Raw genomic sequence first — 16,846 nt, forward strand, 5'->3', positions numbered from 1 at the left:
ACATGGCATATTTAGGGATACTTCTTTTTTTCTGAGAGGTCTAGGATTCTAAGCACGTCACGGTATTTTTTTTTTTTAATTTTTTAAAGTTTATTTAGTTTTGAGAGAGACAGAGACATAGCGGGGGAGGGGCAGAGAGAGAGCGAGAGAGAGAGAATGCCAAACAGTCTCCATGCCCCCAGTACAGAGCTCGATGCGGGGCTTAAACTTATGAAACCGTGAGATCATATATACTAAAGCAAAAACCGTCGAAACTGAGTCAGTAGCCTAACCGCTTAACTGACTGAGCCACCCAGGCGCCCCATTGACCGTCTCAAAGTATCTTTTGTTTTTTTAAATGTATACTGTGAATAAATGCTTCATGGTTGAAAGAAAACTCTGTGATTGAAACTTAATATTCCCTACATTGAATTCTCTTGTGCAGTCACATTGATAGATGCTTAAACATGGCCCATGTTCTTACCTTTAAAGGTTAACCCTGGTTTTTAGAAAAGTCTTTCTTTACTGAACCCATTATTCCTGTAATTCTACTGACTGGTTCTGATCCTGCCATCTAGAGTTACATGGAATAAATTTAACCCCCTTCTTCTTGTCAGCCAATCATAGAAAATTTTATTTTAAGTTCACTTATTAAAATTTTATTTTAAGTTTACTTATTTTGAAAGAAAGAGAGAGAGAGAGTCAGACAGAGAGAGGGAAAGAGAGAATCCCAAGCAGGCTTCTCACTGCCAGCACAGAGCCTGATGTGGGGTTCGAACCCACGAAACTGTGAGATCATGACCTGAGCCAAAACCGAGTTGGATGTTCAACCAACTGAGTCACCCAGGCAGGTGCCCTAGATCCACATTTTATTATTACAAGTATCTTCATGATTCTTTTCCAGTCTAAATATTCAATTCCTTTATCTGTTCTCTAACTTTCTGAAGTAATATTTTATCTCTCTAAACTATTTGCAACTTGTTTTGAACATCCACACCCTCTCCCTAAGCATAAAAATCTGACATGCTCCTTTCTCACTAGAGATTCTAAGAAATCACCCAATTCCCTTGCCTTCCTCTCCTACTTTGAAAATTATGGTTTGACATAAGACTCTTAAAAACTGAGAATAAGCTGAGGGCTGAAGGGGGGTGGCAGGGAGGGGAAATTGGGTGATGGGCATTGAGGAGGGCACCTGTTGGGATGAGCACTGAGTGTTTTATGGAAACCAATTTGACAATAAATTTCATATTAAAAAAAAAGAAAATTATGGTCTGAGTCAATATTCTGGGCGGTGCCACCAGCCAAGATGATGTGGGAGACTTTGCTAAAAGTAGTTTCTTTTCCCACACATGTGAAAATATATTATGATGATATTAAATAAACTAAAAAAAAAAAAAGTAAACATCCTCCATATGCCATCATTTCCAAGGTGGTATTTGACAATAGCCCTGCCTCAAGAATTCCTGCACCAGTACAGATAATCATTACTCAAAGAATACAACCTCTGGGAACAGTGGAACCTATGTCTTGCTTTTCGGTGGTAAAGTGTTTGAAGTGAGTGATAAATATGTGACTTAACACTATGCCATTTTATGTTTCCAAATCTAGGCAGCCTTGTCAGAGCAGAAGTAAGATTTCTCTTCTGTGTACTAAACAAGGTGAGAGAATTAGTGGTGTAGCAATGGAATACGAACTTAACTGGGTTGGCTCAGGGCAAAAACAATAACTTGCACTTAACAGCAAAGATCCAAGCATGGAGCTGGGTTTGTTGGTGAATCACCCGCTGTCTTTCCTGCTCCCTGGTAGACTGTGGGCGCCGCCCTGCTGCCCGAATGAACAAGAGGATCCTTGGGGGTCGAACGAGTCGTCCCGGAAGATGGCCATGGCAGTGTTCCCTGCAGAGTGAACCCAGTGGACACATTTGTGGCTGTGTCCTCATTGCCAAGAAGTGGGTCCTGACGGTTGCCCACTGCTTTGAGGGGTAAGCTCCATCCTTCGGCTTTGCCTCAACCTGATCATTCTGTCACTTGGGCATTCTTAGTGTCTTATATAATTCTGCGAAGCCACTTCAGTGCAGAAGCCACAGTTGATTTACTTCCTTTATCTGCTTAGATTTTCCTACCCTTGATGTTGTCATCCTATGTATGTGCTGATCACTTATTGGCAATCATATTGTTTATGATTTTTCCCTAAAGAGGGGGGAAGTGGAAGAAAGAGGTTCAGAAGGTTGGCTCTCCAGCTAGCATTAGTCTCTTTCCCAGCCCCCTTAAATACGTCAACTACATCTGAAGTTCAACAGAGGGGATTTATGTTTCCTATAGTGAGGTTAGCTGGAAGGATTTGTGAGGAGTTTGAGAAGCAGAGTTAAAGGCACCCCAATATGTGTATTAGGGTTCTCAGAGAATGAGAGAGGAGGGGTGAAATTATTTTAAGAAATTGTCTCACATGATTGTGCGGGTGCTGGTGGGTCCAAAACCTAATGGTGTAGATTGGCAGCCTAGAGTCTCAGGGAGAGGTTCAGTTTGAATGCAAAGGCAGACTGCTGGCTGAATTTCTTCTTGCTCAGGGGAGACCCGTCTTTGTTCTCTTAAAGTCTCCAGTTTATGGGATGAGGATAATCATATTATGGAGGGTAGTCTGCTTTATTCAAAGTCCACCAATTTAAATGTTAATCTTGCCCAAGATACCTTCACGAAAGCATCCAGAACAATGTTTCACCAAATATTTGGGCACCATGGCCTAACTTCATTGGCATGTAAAATTCATCATCACAATATGCCTGAAGGGACTAGAAAAATAAGATAAAGGGGAACCCTACCCTAAATTGACAAATATCACTGCACTTGTTCTGACTATCGACTGTGTATTTTAGGAGCCAAAAAAACAAAAAACAAAAACAAACAAACAAAAAAAAACAAAAACAAAAAAAAGCAAAAAAGCACAAAAAAAACCCCAAATCAAACAATAACAACAACAAACAAACAAAAAATCCAATTCTGGGGGTCAGACGTTTGGACCTGACGTAGCCAGCGCAGTTTGTCTCTGATCATCAATGTCTGGGGCCTTGGTTGAAAGATTCTAAGGCTGAGGGCTAGAACCATCGGAAGGCAGGCAGTCGATGCTGCCTGTTGGCTGGGGCCTTAGTACATCTATCTCCATGTGGGACTCAACACCATGGTGGCTGGTCCCCCAGAACCAGCTGCTCAGAAAGGGAGCTGGGAGGAAGGTGTGTTCCCTTTTTTGACCTAGCCTCCAAAGACACACAAAGAGGCACGTAACTCACCTCTGTGGTTGGTCGGAGCCCCCACAAGCCCCGCTCAGCTCCAAAGGGAAGAAGCAAGGAACTCTCCTCTCAGTAGGAGGAAGATTTGACAGCATGTTTTAAAATTACCACACCTTTTTTTCTATTTATTTTTAATAATTTTACTTTATTCCAAAGTAAAATTAAATATTAAATAATAGCAAATATTCAAGACAAAATAACTCATAGTTCTATCACCTGACCAAATTGATTCTTTTCATTTGATCAGCTTAATTTCTAGAAAAAAAATGCAATTTCTTCTCTCTCTCTCTCTTTTTTTTTTTTTTTTTTTTTTGCCTATTCATATTTTTTCTTAGCGTTGCCACTTGCTGTGTCATCACGGGTCAATTCATTAACCTCTCTGGGCCACAGTTGCTTCACTTATGACATGAGGGAAATAATAGTCCCTACCTCACAGGGCTGGTGCGGGCAGTAAGTGAAATAGTCTTATGCAAAGCCTTGAGAACCATGCCTGACATTGATCAGTAAGCTCTCGATAAAGGGCAACTGTTCTTTTAAAAAATTACTGCTGAAAACATGCATTCTACCTTTTCCCTTTGCAGTATCGCATGAGTATCTTTACATTTTGTGTATTTTTGTGTATTTTACAGATTTGCTGTATTTTTGTCTTCTCCCTTCTCATCATCTTCCACAGTAACCCCTGTGATAGCCGAGAGAGTGTTCCTTCACAGCTGTGAACACATAGACTTTTCGCAGGGTGCCACTGTTTACTTTTACGATTTGGAATCATACTCTGTGCTTTTGTTTGTTAAGTTGTTTTTCTCATTTGATAATATATCATGGACCTCCCTCTAGGTTAAGAGATGTGGCTCTCCCTCACTCTTTTTCTAGGTTAATAGACGTGGCTCTCCCTCACTCTTTTTCAAGCCTAAATGATATTCCATTATATAGATTTACCATAACTTTTTCCATTATCCCCTAGTCGATGGACATTCAGGTTAGTCCCACTTTGCTACCATTTTCGCAATACTGCAATACATCTTCTCAAGCACAGCTACTCACCTACTGGTCCTTGTTGCTACGGGCTACAGTCCCAGCCTATATATTCAGCTCTACATGGGGGTTACAGAGATGAATACATGTTTCCTTCCTTGAAGTGCTAACCTAGTAAGGAGACAGACATTTAAACGAGTAATTAGAGTACAGTTGTAAGATGGAAACGTGTATTTCCAGCTGATTGCTCATTTGGGGAAAAGAAAATATAAAAAAATCAAACCAGTACCTCCTCTTGAGAACTTTTAGTGTGTAAGACCCCAAGCAATTGGAAAAGTCTGTGTAGTGTGTCAGGAAATACACTACAATGTTATTGCTTTGGAAGGGGCCAGACGTTTCCAGATGCCTTTCCCAGTTTTGATGTAGAGCTCCGTGATAAGCAGAAGATGATACTAGCAAGATTACATTCATCAAAAGATGATCACCTAAATAAATCCAACAGTACTCTTTACGTGCTAGCTAAACCAGGTTCATAAACCACTTTTGTCATTTCCATATGTGGTATCCAAGCTTCCTCTGTCATTGACAGCTCTGTAAAGTTAAGAAGAAACCTTGCATTAGAAAAGAAATATGTGTTTACAATTAAGGAAATGGATATAATATCTAAGGTCTTGGTGAAATTGCATGGAACACTAGACTTAACAGAGCTGTCAAGAGGGATCTGGTCTGTCCATAAAAAGCGAGAAATCGCCCAACTTCAAATAAGCCTTCTCCTGAATATGTGCTAATAACTGATTCAATTGTACAATCTCTCCAGTGGCCGGCAAGCTTTGAGAACGTCTCATTGTAAGCCCCATTCCCTGCTGGAGTCATCAACTGCTGCAATTAACGGGCTTTACTTCACACTGTGATCCCATACTTTGGCAAGGCCCAGCATGACCCATCTGTAGGTCTTATCAAGCCTGTCTTTTTAAATTATATTGGTAGAAAGAAAAAAAAACCAGAGAGACAGGTTTGTTTTTCTCTTTTATGAAAAAGTATTTAAAAATCCCAAATGAAAATTAAAAACATGAGTTACGAAGCTGATCAGACCAAGGCCCGTATGCCCTAATAACAACTCAACGTCAACAGTGCTGAACAAGAAAGACTTTGACTTTCAGGAGTAATTTCACATGCATTGTTCTTGCTTTCTCTTGCCTCTGAAAGACTTAAGCCTGGACTTCCTAGGCTGGCACACAAGTGGTAACTGTCAGAAGCATCTAATTCCTCACCAGGAAATGCACATAAAAAAATGATCACCTCACTAGATGACCACAACCCTTAACCCCACCACGTTACCCATGCTGTGATTTCACCCAACCAACTCTTCTGTCCAACAGGACTGTGGCTGCTAGTCTGCACGTGTCCCCCAGTGATTTCAGTCCCCTAGTCTTCTCATGCCCTCCTCTTCACAGTTAACCTTGTGTGCCAGGCTAATCACTTCAGTCCTCTCACCCAGACTTTCAATGTCTTTGTCCCTGGATTTGCCTGCCATTCAGACCAGGCAGATGTCCAAAACTGAGTCAATGCAAATACCTCATTTTCTGATCCTAATATTCTTGCTTTTCGGAATTCAGGGAGGACATTACCCAAGAGTGGAGATCAGCACCATCCCTGACATTCAACATCAGCTAGACTTTTAATATTACTCTGTTATCTTTCTACATCCTTCTGGAGAGCTCCCTCTCTCATTCTCCATAGAACAAAGTCACTGTGCTCACCCAGCTCTCCTAATCTAACAGTCTGTTACTGCACTCAGAAAAGGAAGTGAGAGGTTTGGTCTGACTTTTTATTAAAAGTTAAATCATGTTGTGTCCTCATAATTCCCTCTTTTTCTCTAGGTGCCTATGAACTGTGCCAGTAATTCACAATTTGTTTTTCTGTTCTATTCCCTTGAGGAATTTTATCCACTCCCATCAGTAATAGTGCCCAGTAAAGCAGAAATTCTCCATTTTGGATCCATATGTCCCCTGGGGTGCTGTTTTCCAGCGTCACTGAAGAATAAGCAAGTGTAGTTTTGAAAAGTCCTTGGTGACAAGGACCTGACTCCATTCTTGCCACTGTGCTGCCTCCTGTGGAGATATTCTCTCCCCTCCTCTCTCCAGTGGAAAATATCTGGGTCTAGGATGTAGTCAGAAGTGGGCTTAAAATATGGGCCAAACCTCATAGTTTCTGGGGCTCACTGAAAATGGGAGCTCCTCCTCTCTTAAGCTTTGTAGTTACTTACTTGTTTCTTCTAGTCGTGCCACCTACTATGTACTCTGCATCTGCACCTGAACAGCTAACCACATTGCTGAAGAATATCACACGCCCAACTGCTGAGTTCACATAAAATGTGTGATCATGAGTCTCAAATGAGCATCTAACAATGTGGAACACTTCTAATCTACTTCCATAGTAAGATCACTTTTCTACCCTCAGAGACAACTATCTGACATTTTCTCTTCTCTCCCCAAATCCTCTTCACCCTCCATTGGTCTCACCTCATGCTTCATGGAGAGAACAGACACTACCATATATTCCACCTTGCCTCATCCTTAATCCCAACAAATTGCCTGTAAATATGGCCATAACCCCTACTTTCCCCTGAGTTATGGTGGAAGATATGTCTATTTCTGTTTAAGACAATCATGTCCTCCTTCATCTTTTTCAAGACTTTATTTTTAAAATCATCATTTCTGTTTTGTATCAACAGTTTCTCCCTTTTTTGCTGGGTCATTCTCTTCGACAAACATGCCTTGATATCACTAAGTTGAGCCCCCTTCTCTTGACTTTCCATCTCTCTTCAACTACTGGCCATTTTGGCTACTATTCACAGTAAAACTCCTAAAAGACTTCGGCACAGTCACTGTCTCCCCTTTTCCACTTTTCATTTTCTCCTCAACCCACACTGGTCGAGCTCTCATCAGGGTCACCACAAAAATGGCACTTATCAAAGTCTTTGATGACTTCCATTTTGCCATATTCAATGGTGACTTTTCAGTTTCCAACTTATTGGAACCCTCCCTAGTATTTCATCACTACATCTTTCTTGAAATACTTTCTTCACTTTTATTTTAGAATAACAAGAATGTTCTTGTTTTCCTCTTATTTCACCGACCTACTTATTTCTTTCTCTTTTTCCATCTCTTCCTTTTTTAGGCCACTTAGTGCTTTAGTGCTCCTGAGCTATTATGGACCTCAGGCTTTGTTTCCCCTCCAAATTCATATGTTGAAACTAATTAGATGAAGTTAGGAGGTGGGGCTGTTGGGAGATAATTAAATCATGAAAGTAGAAGCCCCATAATGGGAATAATGTCCTTACAGGAAAAGAAAGTGAGCTTGCCACCTTTTTCTGCCATATGAGGGTACAAGAAGACTGCTGTCTATAAAGTAGGAAGAGGGTCTTCACCAGGACCTAACCATGCTATCCCCTTGATCTCAGACTTCTGGCTTTTAGAATTATGAGAAGTAAATGTGTATTATTTAAGTCAGTCAGTCTACAGTAATTATTATACCATCCCAAGCTAAGACAAGGGCCCAATTTTTGGCTTTCTTATCCATCTATGCTCATCTAATAATATGGTTTAAATATGTGTTCATATGTGAGCAAATATGAAGATCAAGTATTGACATGAATATCATTTTGAATATCACATTTTAATATAAAATATGAATATCACATATTTTTTCATGACTTCCAAACATATATCTCCATCCTAGCCCAGATTCTTCCCACCCCTCACTACTACCCATTGACTTTAAACATGTATAACTAACTGCTTAGATGAGATGTCCATTTGAATATGTAATAAACATCCTGCTTTACGAGGCCAAAACAAAACTTGATTTCTTGCCTCTCCCACTGATCAAATAATTGTGTGCTTCACAAACTTTCCCCACCTCAGTAAAAATCATCATGATCCATTGGTTCACCAAACCTAGGAATTATCCTTAATTCCTCTCACATTTAATAATAATTTCTGTAGGATCTTCTTCCAAAATATCTCTAACCCAACCATTTCTCACCATCTTCACCCTATATTCCTAGTCCAAGTCATTATCATAGCAGGTCTTCACTATTGTATTAGTTTTCTAGGGCTGCCATAACCAAATACCATAAACTTGGTGGCTTGAGCTACAGATCTTTATTGTCTTACAGTTCTGAAGGCTAGAAGTCCAAGATCAAGATATGGGAAGGGTTGGTCCTTTCTGAAGGCTGGGAGAGAATGCCTCTCACCTAGATTCTGGTGGTTGCTGTCAATCTCTGGTATCCCTTGGTTTGTGGAAGCATCACACAAATCTCTGCCTTTGTCTTCACATAGTGTTCCCTTGGTGTGCATCCCTATCTACAGTTTCCCCTTTTTATAAGGGCAGCAGTCATTGGATTAGGGCCCATCCTAATGACCTCATTTTAACTTGATTATCTCTGTAAAGACCTTATCTCCAAAAAGGTCATATACTGATGGACCCATGGTTAGGACTTCAACATATGGATTTGAGAGAGAAACACAATCAATCCACAACAACAATTAAAACAGTTTCCTGTCTGGTCTTTTGGACTGCTCTCTTGTTCCCTTATTGTCTACTATCCACACGGTGAGATAGTGATCTTTCTAAAATGTAAATCAGACCATGTTGCTCCCCCTACTTAAAATTTCACAATGGCTTCCCATTGTAGCAAGAGTAAAATCTTCTCATCATAGCCTTTCAAGATCTAGTCCTACTTCTTGGACTACATCTTCCCCTATACTCCCATGGTTCACTGGGCTGCAGACATCTAGCCTTCTTCATGTCCCTGAAATCCTCCAAGCTCATATCCACCTTAGGACACTTGAACTTGCTGTTTTCACAGTTAGAGCCACAAAGCTACCTCCTTCTGGTTATTAAAGTCTCTATTTAAGTATGGCTTTGTCAAAGGCCTTCCCTAACCATCTTGGATACAGTGAACCCCCACCCCCTTCAGTCATCTATCAAGTTCTCCTATTTTGTCACTTTTAAGTGCCTGAGATAATCTTACTTCTTTATATATTCTTTAAGTAGAATAAAAGCTCCATGCGGGCATGAACTGTCTTCCTCATCCTTGTGTTTTCATTTCTTTCAGCCACTCATCTTCTAGATGTTTCAAAGATGCAATTGTTTGAGTAGTTAGGACTATAACTTGTGGGGAACTAGAAATGTTAATATATCTCACAGAAGATCAATGACGTCTCACTGAGTCCTCCCAAATCTTAGACCACACATTTGTTCAACATTGTAATGTATTAAGCCCCTGTATGTTTTATCAAATGGAAAGATGAATCTTCTGCATATTGTCTGAAGAAGATTCTCTTTGAATGGAGAAACTGGAAGCAAAGGAAACTTCCAATAGTTCTGTTTTGTCTTAGTTCTTTAGTAATATTATTTGCCACAGACAGAAATTTTCCCCTTTCCTTGTTCTTGCACATTATTTTGCAGAGAAGCCATTTTTATTTTTCCTACTTTTTTCCTACTTAAACAAACCACTGCTCAACCTATGACAAAGACTTTCCAATAGTTACTATGCTTTCATGCCAGTCTTTTGTGATAGTTTCCAGTTGCAAAGCTCTGGGATCCTTGTGCAGTCACATTTGCTTTTTAGATGACTCTTCATTTTCTTACTGCAGTCACTTGTGACAGTAGCATCAGAATTTGGCACTTTAATTCTCTCATGTCTCCTGAGTTATACTTGCTTTAAGAGTCCCAGGGCACACTATCAAGTCTGCCTTTTTTTTCTAAAACATTCTGAAATCTGATTCTTGAATGTCTATGATATGTATCTGACTACCCCCTTCTCTTGCTTTTTCGGACCCTGGGATAACAGGATTTTTCACCTTCTGTAATTTTACCGCTGGTGGCTAGCTCCCCATCATGGCGGGATGATGTGTTCAAGAAAAAGAAGATATCTTCCTGCTATCTCACCAATGAGTCTCCACCATGTTACATGCTTTCCTGTGGCCAGTACCTGATTCCTATGTAGATGCCTGTAGATCTTTCTCTTTGTTTCAGAGAAGTTTGGTAGAAAGGGTGTGCTCTAGGGGTTTAAAGGACCAGCATTCTGGTCTATCACCATCATTTACTGTCTCTGTGACTTTAGATGAGTCACTCATCTGCTGTGAGTCACTGCTTTCTCTTCTCTAAAATGGAATTCGAATTCCTATTTACATCTCGCAGTTGGTAAGAAGATAACTTGAAACGTTGTGTATAGAAATACTTGGAAAGCTATAAAGTAGAACTCTTACACTAATAAAATCCAGGCTGTTGGGGTTTTTTTGCCCATTGTATTGCTGTTGTTTGGCCAGCATTTAAAACTGTGGATTCCATAAAAGGAATCCAGAACTCTGGCTTCCCTTGAACATTCAAAAAAATAAAAGGTCAGGTTACACCAAGCATTCCAACATGACAGCAATAAGCAGGAGCTGAGATGTGGACGGTAGACAGAGCCTATGATTGACACACTGTACTTATGACCTGTATCCAGTCCCTTCACACATTCACTCTGCGATCACCCTAGTCTAAAGTCTGTTTACCAGGTGTGTTGCAGAGAATTCTTTAGAAATACCAAGGACAGAGTACAATATTAAAAGAGGTTTGTAAGATATGTAGAACAACAATGATGCCATCGTGTGATATTTCTTTACTTAGTGCAAATTTGGTCCCCTTCAAACTACCTCCAAAATCACCACTTAGCTGTGCTATTTCTGTAGTAAGACTTGTAAAAACTAGGGTGATTTCTATCACAGGTGTTGATTATAAATATTAGTTTTCTTTTCTTAAAATGATAAATATTAAATATAAGATATTAAAGCAAAATCAGAAAGGGTGAAAGAAAGGGAAATTTTGTGCTCTTAAGAGAAGAAGTTAGAAAATCTCTAAAGCTGGCTAGCTGAATTAAGTAAAAATGTGGCATTTTTGTGTCTAAACTAGAATTCAGGGTGGCAAATTATAAACCAAAGTGACCAGTTCTGACGACCAGAGACATTGTGCCTGCAATTTCGTGTAAATTTTCCTGAATGTCATCTGAGATGTGTATGAAGCTGGGCTTTCTCTCTAGAGCTGATGTTTGAAGAATTCTAGGTTAAAATCATATCATCTCAATGTTCTCTGTAGAGTGTATCCATTATTAAAGCAGTCATATAGGCACGAAGCAAATTAGACCTTAAATATGAATTTCAGACAAGGAAATAACATCTGGGGCAAGAATGAAAGGAGAAAAGGGGTCTCTTAATGTCTTCCTCAGCCATTTTTTTAAGAGAGAGTGAGAGTGCACACATGCATGGGTTGGGGGAGGGGCAATGAGAGGGGGGGAGAGAGAGAGAGAGAGAGAGAGAGAGAGAGAGAGAGAGAGAGAGATTCTTAAGCAGGCTCCATGCCCAGCACGGAGCCCAGTGTGGGGCTCATCATGGGGCTAGGTCTCAAGACCCTGAGATCCCGACCTGAGCCTAAATCAAGAGTTGGAGCTTAACCGACTGAGCCACCCAGGTGCTCCATCTGCCATTTTCATTTGATTGGTGGATTTTCACTGGGCTTCCTCTCTGCCTGCTTCATCCCTCCCAGAACATGACGGGTCTCTGCAGAAACTTCTTTAAGGATGCACCAGCTCTCTGTACTGATGCTTTGATGTCTGACAGCTCAGTTTGAAAAAAAATCCTCCTTTTGCTGAAGATTTTCAGCTTCTATAATTGCCTTTTTTTCTTTTGTCATTCAAACGCTTCACTAAACCGCCCAGGTGAACCTCCTTGTTCTTATGTGTTTCTCCACAGGGTAATTTTGAACTGAAACTAGACTCCCGTGGCATTCATGAAACTCTAAATTTTCTTTCCTCTTTTTGCTTCCACCAACACGGGGTTGTCTCTGCTATTATTCCTGACTCATTCTTTCCAGCATGTGTTTAATATGCCCATTTACCATTTATACACAATTCCCTCACTTCACATGTCCATTTCAAACAACAGCTTGTGGTTTTCCTGGTTTCTGCCAGCCTTGGGAAAAAAAAAAAACATTAAAAGAGACTTTATTTTTTTCCATCACACTCATAACAAAAAGTAAAAAGAACAATATCTCACAGATTACAAAAATTATGTGAATTTCCTATGTTACTCTGTTCGTTTTTGGTGGATGTTAATTCCAAAAAGACCGTAACTTATGTAGCAAGAAACTACTAGATACGGGTTAATAAAATTTAGCAGTTTTACTTTTCACTGTTAGAATTATATTAAGCACAATACAGTAATTAAGTCTGAAATTGATGCTATTTCATCTTGTTACAAATAATTTGCAGTGTTCAATTATTTGAAATACTGCTTATGATTTAAGCAAATGGATGAGTATTTGTTATAAACAAAATTTAGTAGCTCTGAATCAAGGGCAAGGAGCTATTAAATAAGCATAAATTTGAAATAAATTGTTGCTTGATTTCAGATGCCTTAAATGATAGAATCTCAAAGGAATATTGAATTTCTCAAATGGTCATGCACTTACTTCTGTAGGATGGAAAAATGGAAGGAACAAGGGAAGGAGGGAAGGAAGGGAGGAAGTGAAAGAGGGACAGAAGGGAGGAAAGGAGGGGGAAGGAGGAGAGAGAAAGAGAAAGAAGGAAAGGAGGGAGAGAGAAAAGTGGGGAGAGGGAAGGAAGGAAGGAAGGAAGGAAAGAAGGGAGGGAGAGAGGGAAAGGAAAGGAGAGAGGGAAGAAGAAAAGGAGGGAGGAAAGAAAGAAGAAAAGAGGGTAAGGAGGGAGGGAGAGGGAAGGGAGGAAAGGAGGGAGGGTGGAGAGGAGGAAGGGAGGGAGGGAGGAAGAGAAAGAAAGACATGTTCTTTGAGTGATAGCCTTCTTTAATGAAAAATAATTCTTCTGTAATATCATCTTGAAATGCTCATGAGGTATCACTTCCTACATTTTACTATGATTGTTTCTTTAATTGTTCATCTTCACTCAGTTCTGAAGTTTGTTGAGCAGGAATCATATCTTGCTTATTGTAATCCCTAGCACCATGTTTGGCATGGAGGAGATGCTATATAACTATCTATATATCTATACCTATCTACATGTTGATAGCTAATATCTATATCTATATCTGCATTCAAAGAATGACATCAATTCCTGTTCATATAGCCTAAAATTATTTTTCTTTACAATGGTAAAAGGATAGAACTCATGGACTATGTTTTTTAGAAGAGTCATTTAGTAGAGTGTACTCCAAGAATCCAACAAAGCTGTAAACAGTTTGAATGCTGACCTTGGCCACTTCTTTCCTAACCCTCCTGAAATACCAACTTTTTGAATCTTTGCCATGCATGAAAACACAGTAAAGAAAAGCATGCAAAGGAAAGAAGGAATGTGGGTGAGTTTTTGTCAGAGAGTCCATTGAGAGCTCTTAAAAATATTGATTCCCAGGCCCCACCTAGCCTAAAGCTTTCAACTGATGTGGGGTGATGCCCAGAAAATCAGTATTTAAGAGTTCCCCACATGATTCAGCATTCAGCCTGGATTGAAAAACAACTGTCTAGTGGGTCAAATCAACCTGCTTTAGTTGAGGAAGCTCCCAAGTGGGGACAGTTGACATGGCTGACTTATGCTAACACCATGTAAGGGGGTGTCCACTAGGAAAGCTCTGGTAGCACTGTGGTCCTCTCCACTCCTCTGCTCCTGGCCTATTCTGGAGGAGGAGGAACTGGGAAAGGTAGAGGGGGTGGGGAAGGGTTGACGAACAATAGACTTTGCCTAGGTGGCCATTAGTAAAAGTTTTTACTAGTGTTTACGTGCATTGAGCCACCATTAAGCAAATACTTGTTGAGAACCTGCTCCATACTAGTTCCTGGGGCCTGTGAATACAGCACTGAATAAGACCAACCAAGTCCCTGGCCTCATGGAACTTCTATGCTGGGTGCAAGGCAGAGGATAGACAAACAGCTGTGTTGATGTCATTGATACCAATGAGATAAAAATTAAAGCAGGGTCAAGAGTAGAGAGTGATGGAGACAGAATAGAGCTTAGACTGGGTGGCCAAGGAGGACAGCTATGAGAAGGTGGTGTTTGAGCTGAGACCTCAAAGAAGAGGAGTTAAGGTGGGAACCATATGGGAGCTGAGAGAACAGAAAGGGAAGAGCCTCTGGGTTGAGGATATCCTCAGCATGTCTGAAACTAGAAAGTTCTTGGGGTTGGAATGGAGCAAGTCAGCTCAGGGGCCATGGGGAGAAGTCTACAATGTCTCCAGTGTGATTCAATTTCCCTGGAGAATTATGAGCATGAGATGGACTCAATATAATTTTTTAAAATATTTATTTATTTATTTATTTATTTATTTATTTATTTATTTATTTTTAGAGAGAGAGAGTGAGAGAGAGTGAGAGAGAGCAGGGGAGGAGCAGAGAGAGACAACCCCAAGTGATCCCTGCACTGGCTTGAACTCATGAACTGTGAGATCATGACCAGAACCCAAATCAAGAGTGAGACACTTAACCGAGTAAGCCACCCAGGTGCCCCTCTAATGTTGTTTTTAAAAAGATCACTCTGCTGCCATGAGGAAAATGAGCTCAGGGGGCTAAGGGTAGAAGGGCCTTCTTTTGGGAGGCCATTGCAGTGGTCCAAGCACTTGGCAGTGGTTACATTAAGATAGATTGTGGAAGAGGGAGAAACATCAAGATTCAGGGTATATTTGAAAGTGGAGTGGTGAAGATTTGCTGATGCAGAGGATGTTGAGATAAGAGAAAGACGTTTCAACTGTGTCACATGGTTATAAGTACTAAATACCTGTAAAATGCATTCTGAATGCTTAGAACACTGTCAAAAATGTGGTAAGCACTACAAAATCTTAGCTATTGTTGAATATACAAGCAAATGTGTTGAGTAGATGATTCTCTATTCAAATTTGTAGCTCATGGGGGAGGGGGGAGCTAGAGATACATGTTTGGGAGTTACCAGGATTTGGTGGCATTTAAAACCATTGGACTAGATGAAATCTTCAAGGGGATGAGTATGGAATAAGAAGACTGACAGTAGAGCCCTGGGGCACTTTGACATAGACTTGAGAGCAGAGAAGAAGAGGAGACAAGAGGAAAAATGAAAAGGGAGGAGAATAAAAAGCCAAGACTAAGAAATTCCTCCAAGAAGCAGCAAGTGCCTCCAAGGAATGGCAAGTTTTTGGAAGAACCTTTTGAAAATTTCAAGCCAAAGGCTTAAAAAGGTTACCATAACTTCCGGTGGTCAGGCTCACAAGACTGCATTGTTTTTGAGCACTTGCTGGGATTATTCTAGTCAACTCCCACCTTAAAACACTTTATTCACTTACCTTTCAGGACTCTCCATGCCCCAGAATTTCCTCTTTCTTCTTCATGTCTTTTTATTATTTCTCCCACTCATTGAAGCAAGAAACCACCCTGCCTGCCTTCCAAACTGAACAAATTTTGCTTTCCAAAATAGCCCCATTCTAGAAACACGAGCTTGTCTTTCTACAAGAATACCTATTTACAAATTAACTCAGGCCATTATAGAGGTGCAGGGAAAGAGCCATTATTTACATAAACAAAATATTTTTAAAAATCACATGTACATTTTAGCGGTATCTGGGTGGCTCAGTCCGTTAAGCATCCGGCTCTTGGTTTCGGCTCAGGTCATGATCTCAAGGTTCATGAGTTCAAGCTCCATGTCGGGCTCTGTGCTGACAGCACGGAGCCTGCTTGGGATTCTATCTTTCTCCTTCTCTCTCTGCCCCTCCTCACTCTCTCTCTCTCTTTCTCTCTCAAAATAAATAAATAATTTTTAAAAAAAAATTTGCATGTACATTTTAAAATGTAAATTTGAGTTTAAGCTAATAGCTCTTGAATTCATCATTTTAGGAGAGAGAGCGCTGCCGTCTGGAAAGTGGTCTTTGGCATCAACAACCTAGACCACCCCTCGACGTTTATGCAGACGCGCCTGGTGAGGACCATCATCCTCCACCCTCGCTACAGTCGAGCTGTGGTCGACTATGACATCAGCATAGTGGAGCTAAGCGAAGACATCAATGAAACCATCTACGTGCGGCCGGTCTGCTTACCCAGCACAGAGCAGTCCTTGGAACCGGATACGTACTGCTACATCACAGGCTGGGGGCATATGGGCAACAAAAGTAAGCCACCGTCCTCAGGAGCACTTGCCTTTCAGTTTGTCCCTGGAAAACACTGTGTTACCGCCCAGCCATTGGCGCCAGTTTCCCATTTTCACTTCTAAAAGTGTAGCCACAAATAGCAAAGACGAGGTGCACGTGTCACACCCACCTGCCACGCACATGGAGGTGTCAGCACCTCATGGTACTTGAACCTGCCAGGCTCACATACAGCCTCAAAAATCCTTCTCTGCACCCCAGATTCTTTCTCCAGGGAGCCGCTGCCGATGCCCTGGGGCTGCCCTGTGAGATAAGGCTTATCTTCCTGGCTTCAGACCGTCTCTACCAGTGATTTGCACTCTGCAGGCCAAGTCACTCTCACTGGGAGCCCCCTCTCTGGAGATCAGGCAGTTTCAGTCCTGCGGTCAGGCTGCATGGTCACGTTTCCAATTCTCTGTTATGATTTGGTCTTGTCAACATCCATAACAAGCTG

The 16,846-nt window shown here is 40.8% G+C and overlaps 1 protein-coding gene across 8 annotated transcripts in view; it reads left to right on the forward strand.

The window, feature by feature from the left end:
- The window catches only part of CORIN (corin, serine peptidase), a 256,694-nt gene that overhangs the window by 227,870 nt on the left and 11,978 nt on the right, over positions 1-16,846 (forward strand). For all 8 annotated transcript variants that reach the window (XM_019412753.2, XM_019412758.2, XM_019412728.2 and 5 more), the window contains 3 exons: positions 1,588-1,637; positions 1,786-1,960; positions 16,106-16,377. In XM_019412753.2, the coding sequence (XP_019268298.2) occupies positions 1,588-1,637; positions 1,786-1,960; positions 16,106-16,377 (497 nt within the window). The remainder of the gene's footprint in view (positions 1-1,587; positions 1,638-1,785; positions 1,961-16,105; positions 16,378-16,846) is intronic.

The sequence above is a fragment of the Panthera pardus genome, unplaced genomic scaffold (assembly GCF_024362965.1).
Source record: "Panthera pardus isolate Hobbes unplaced genomic scaffold, ASM2436296v1 HiC_scaffold_13, whole genome shotgun sequence".
Lineage (NCBI taxonomy): Eukaryota > Metazoa > Chordata > Mammalia > Carnivora > Felidae > Panthera > Panthera pardus.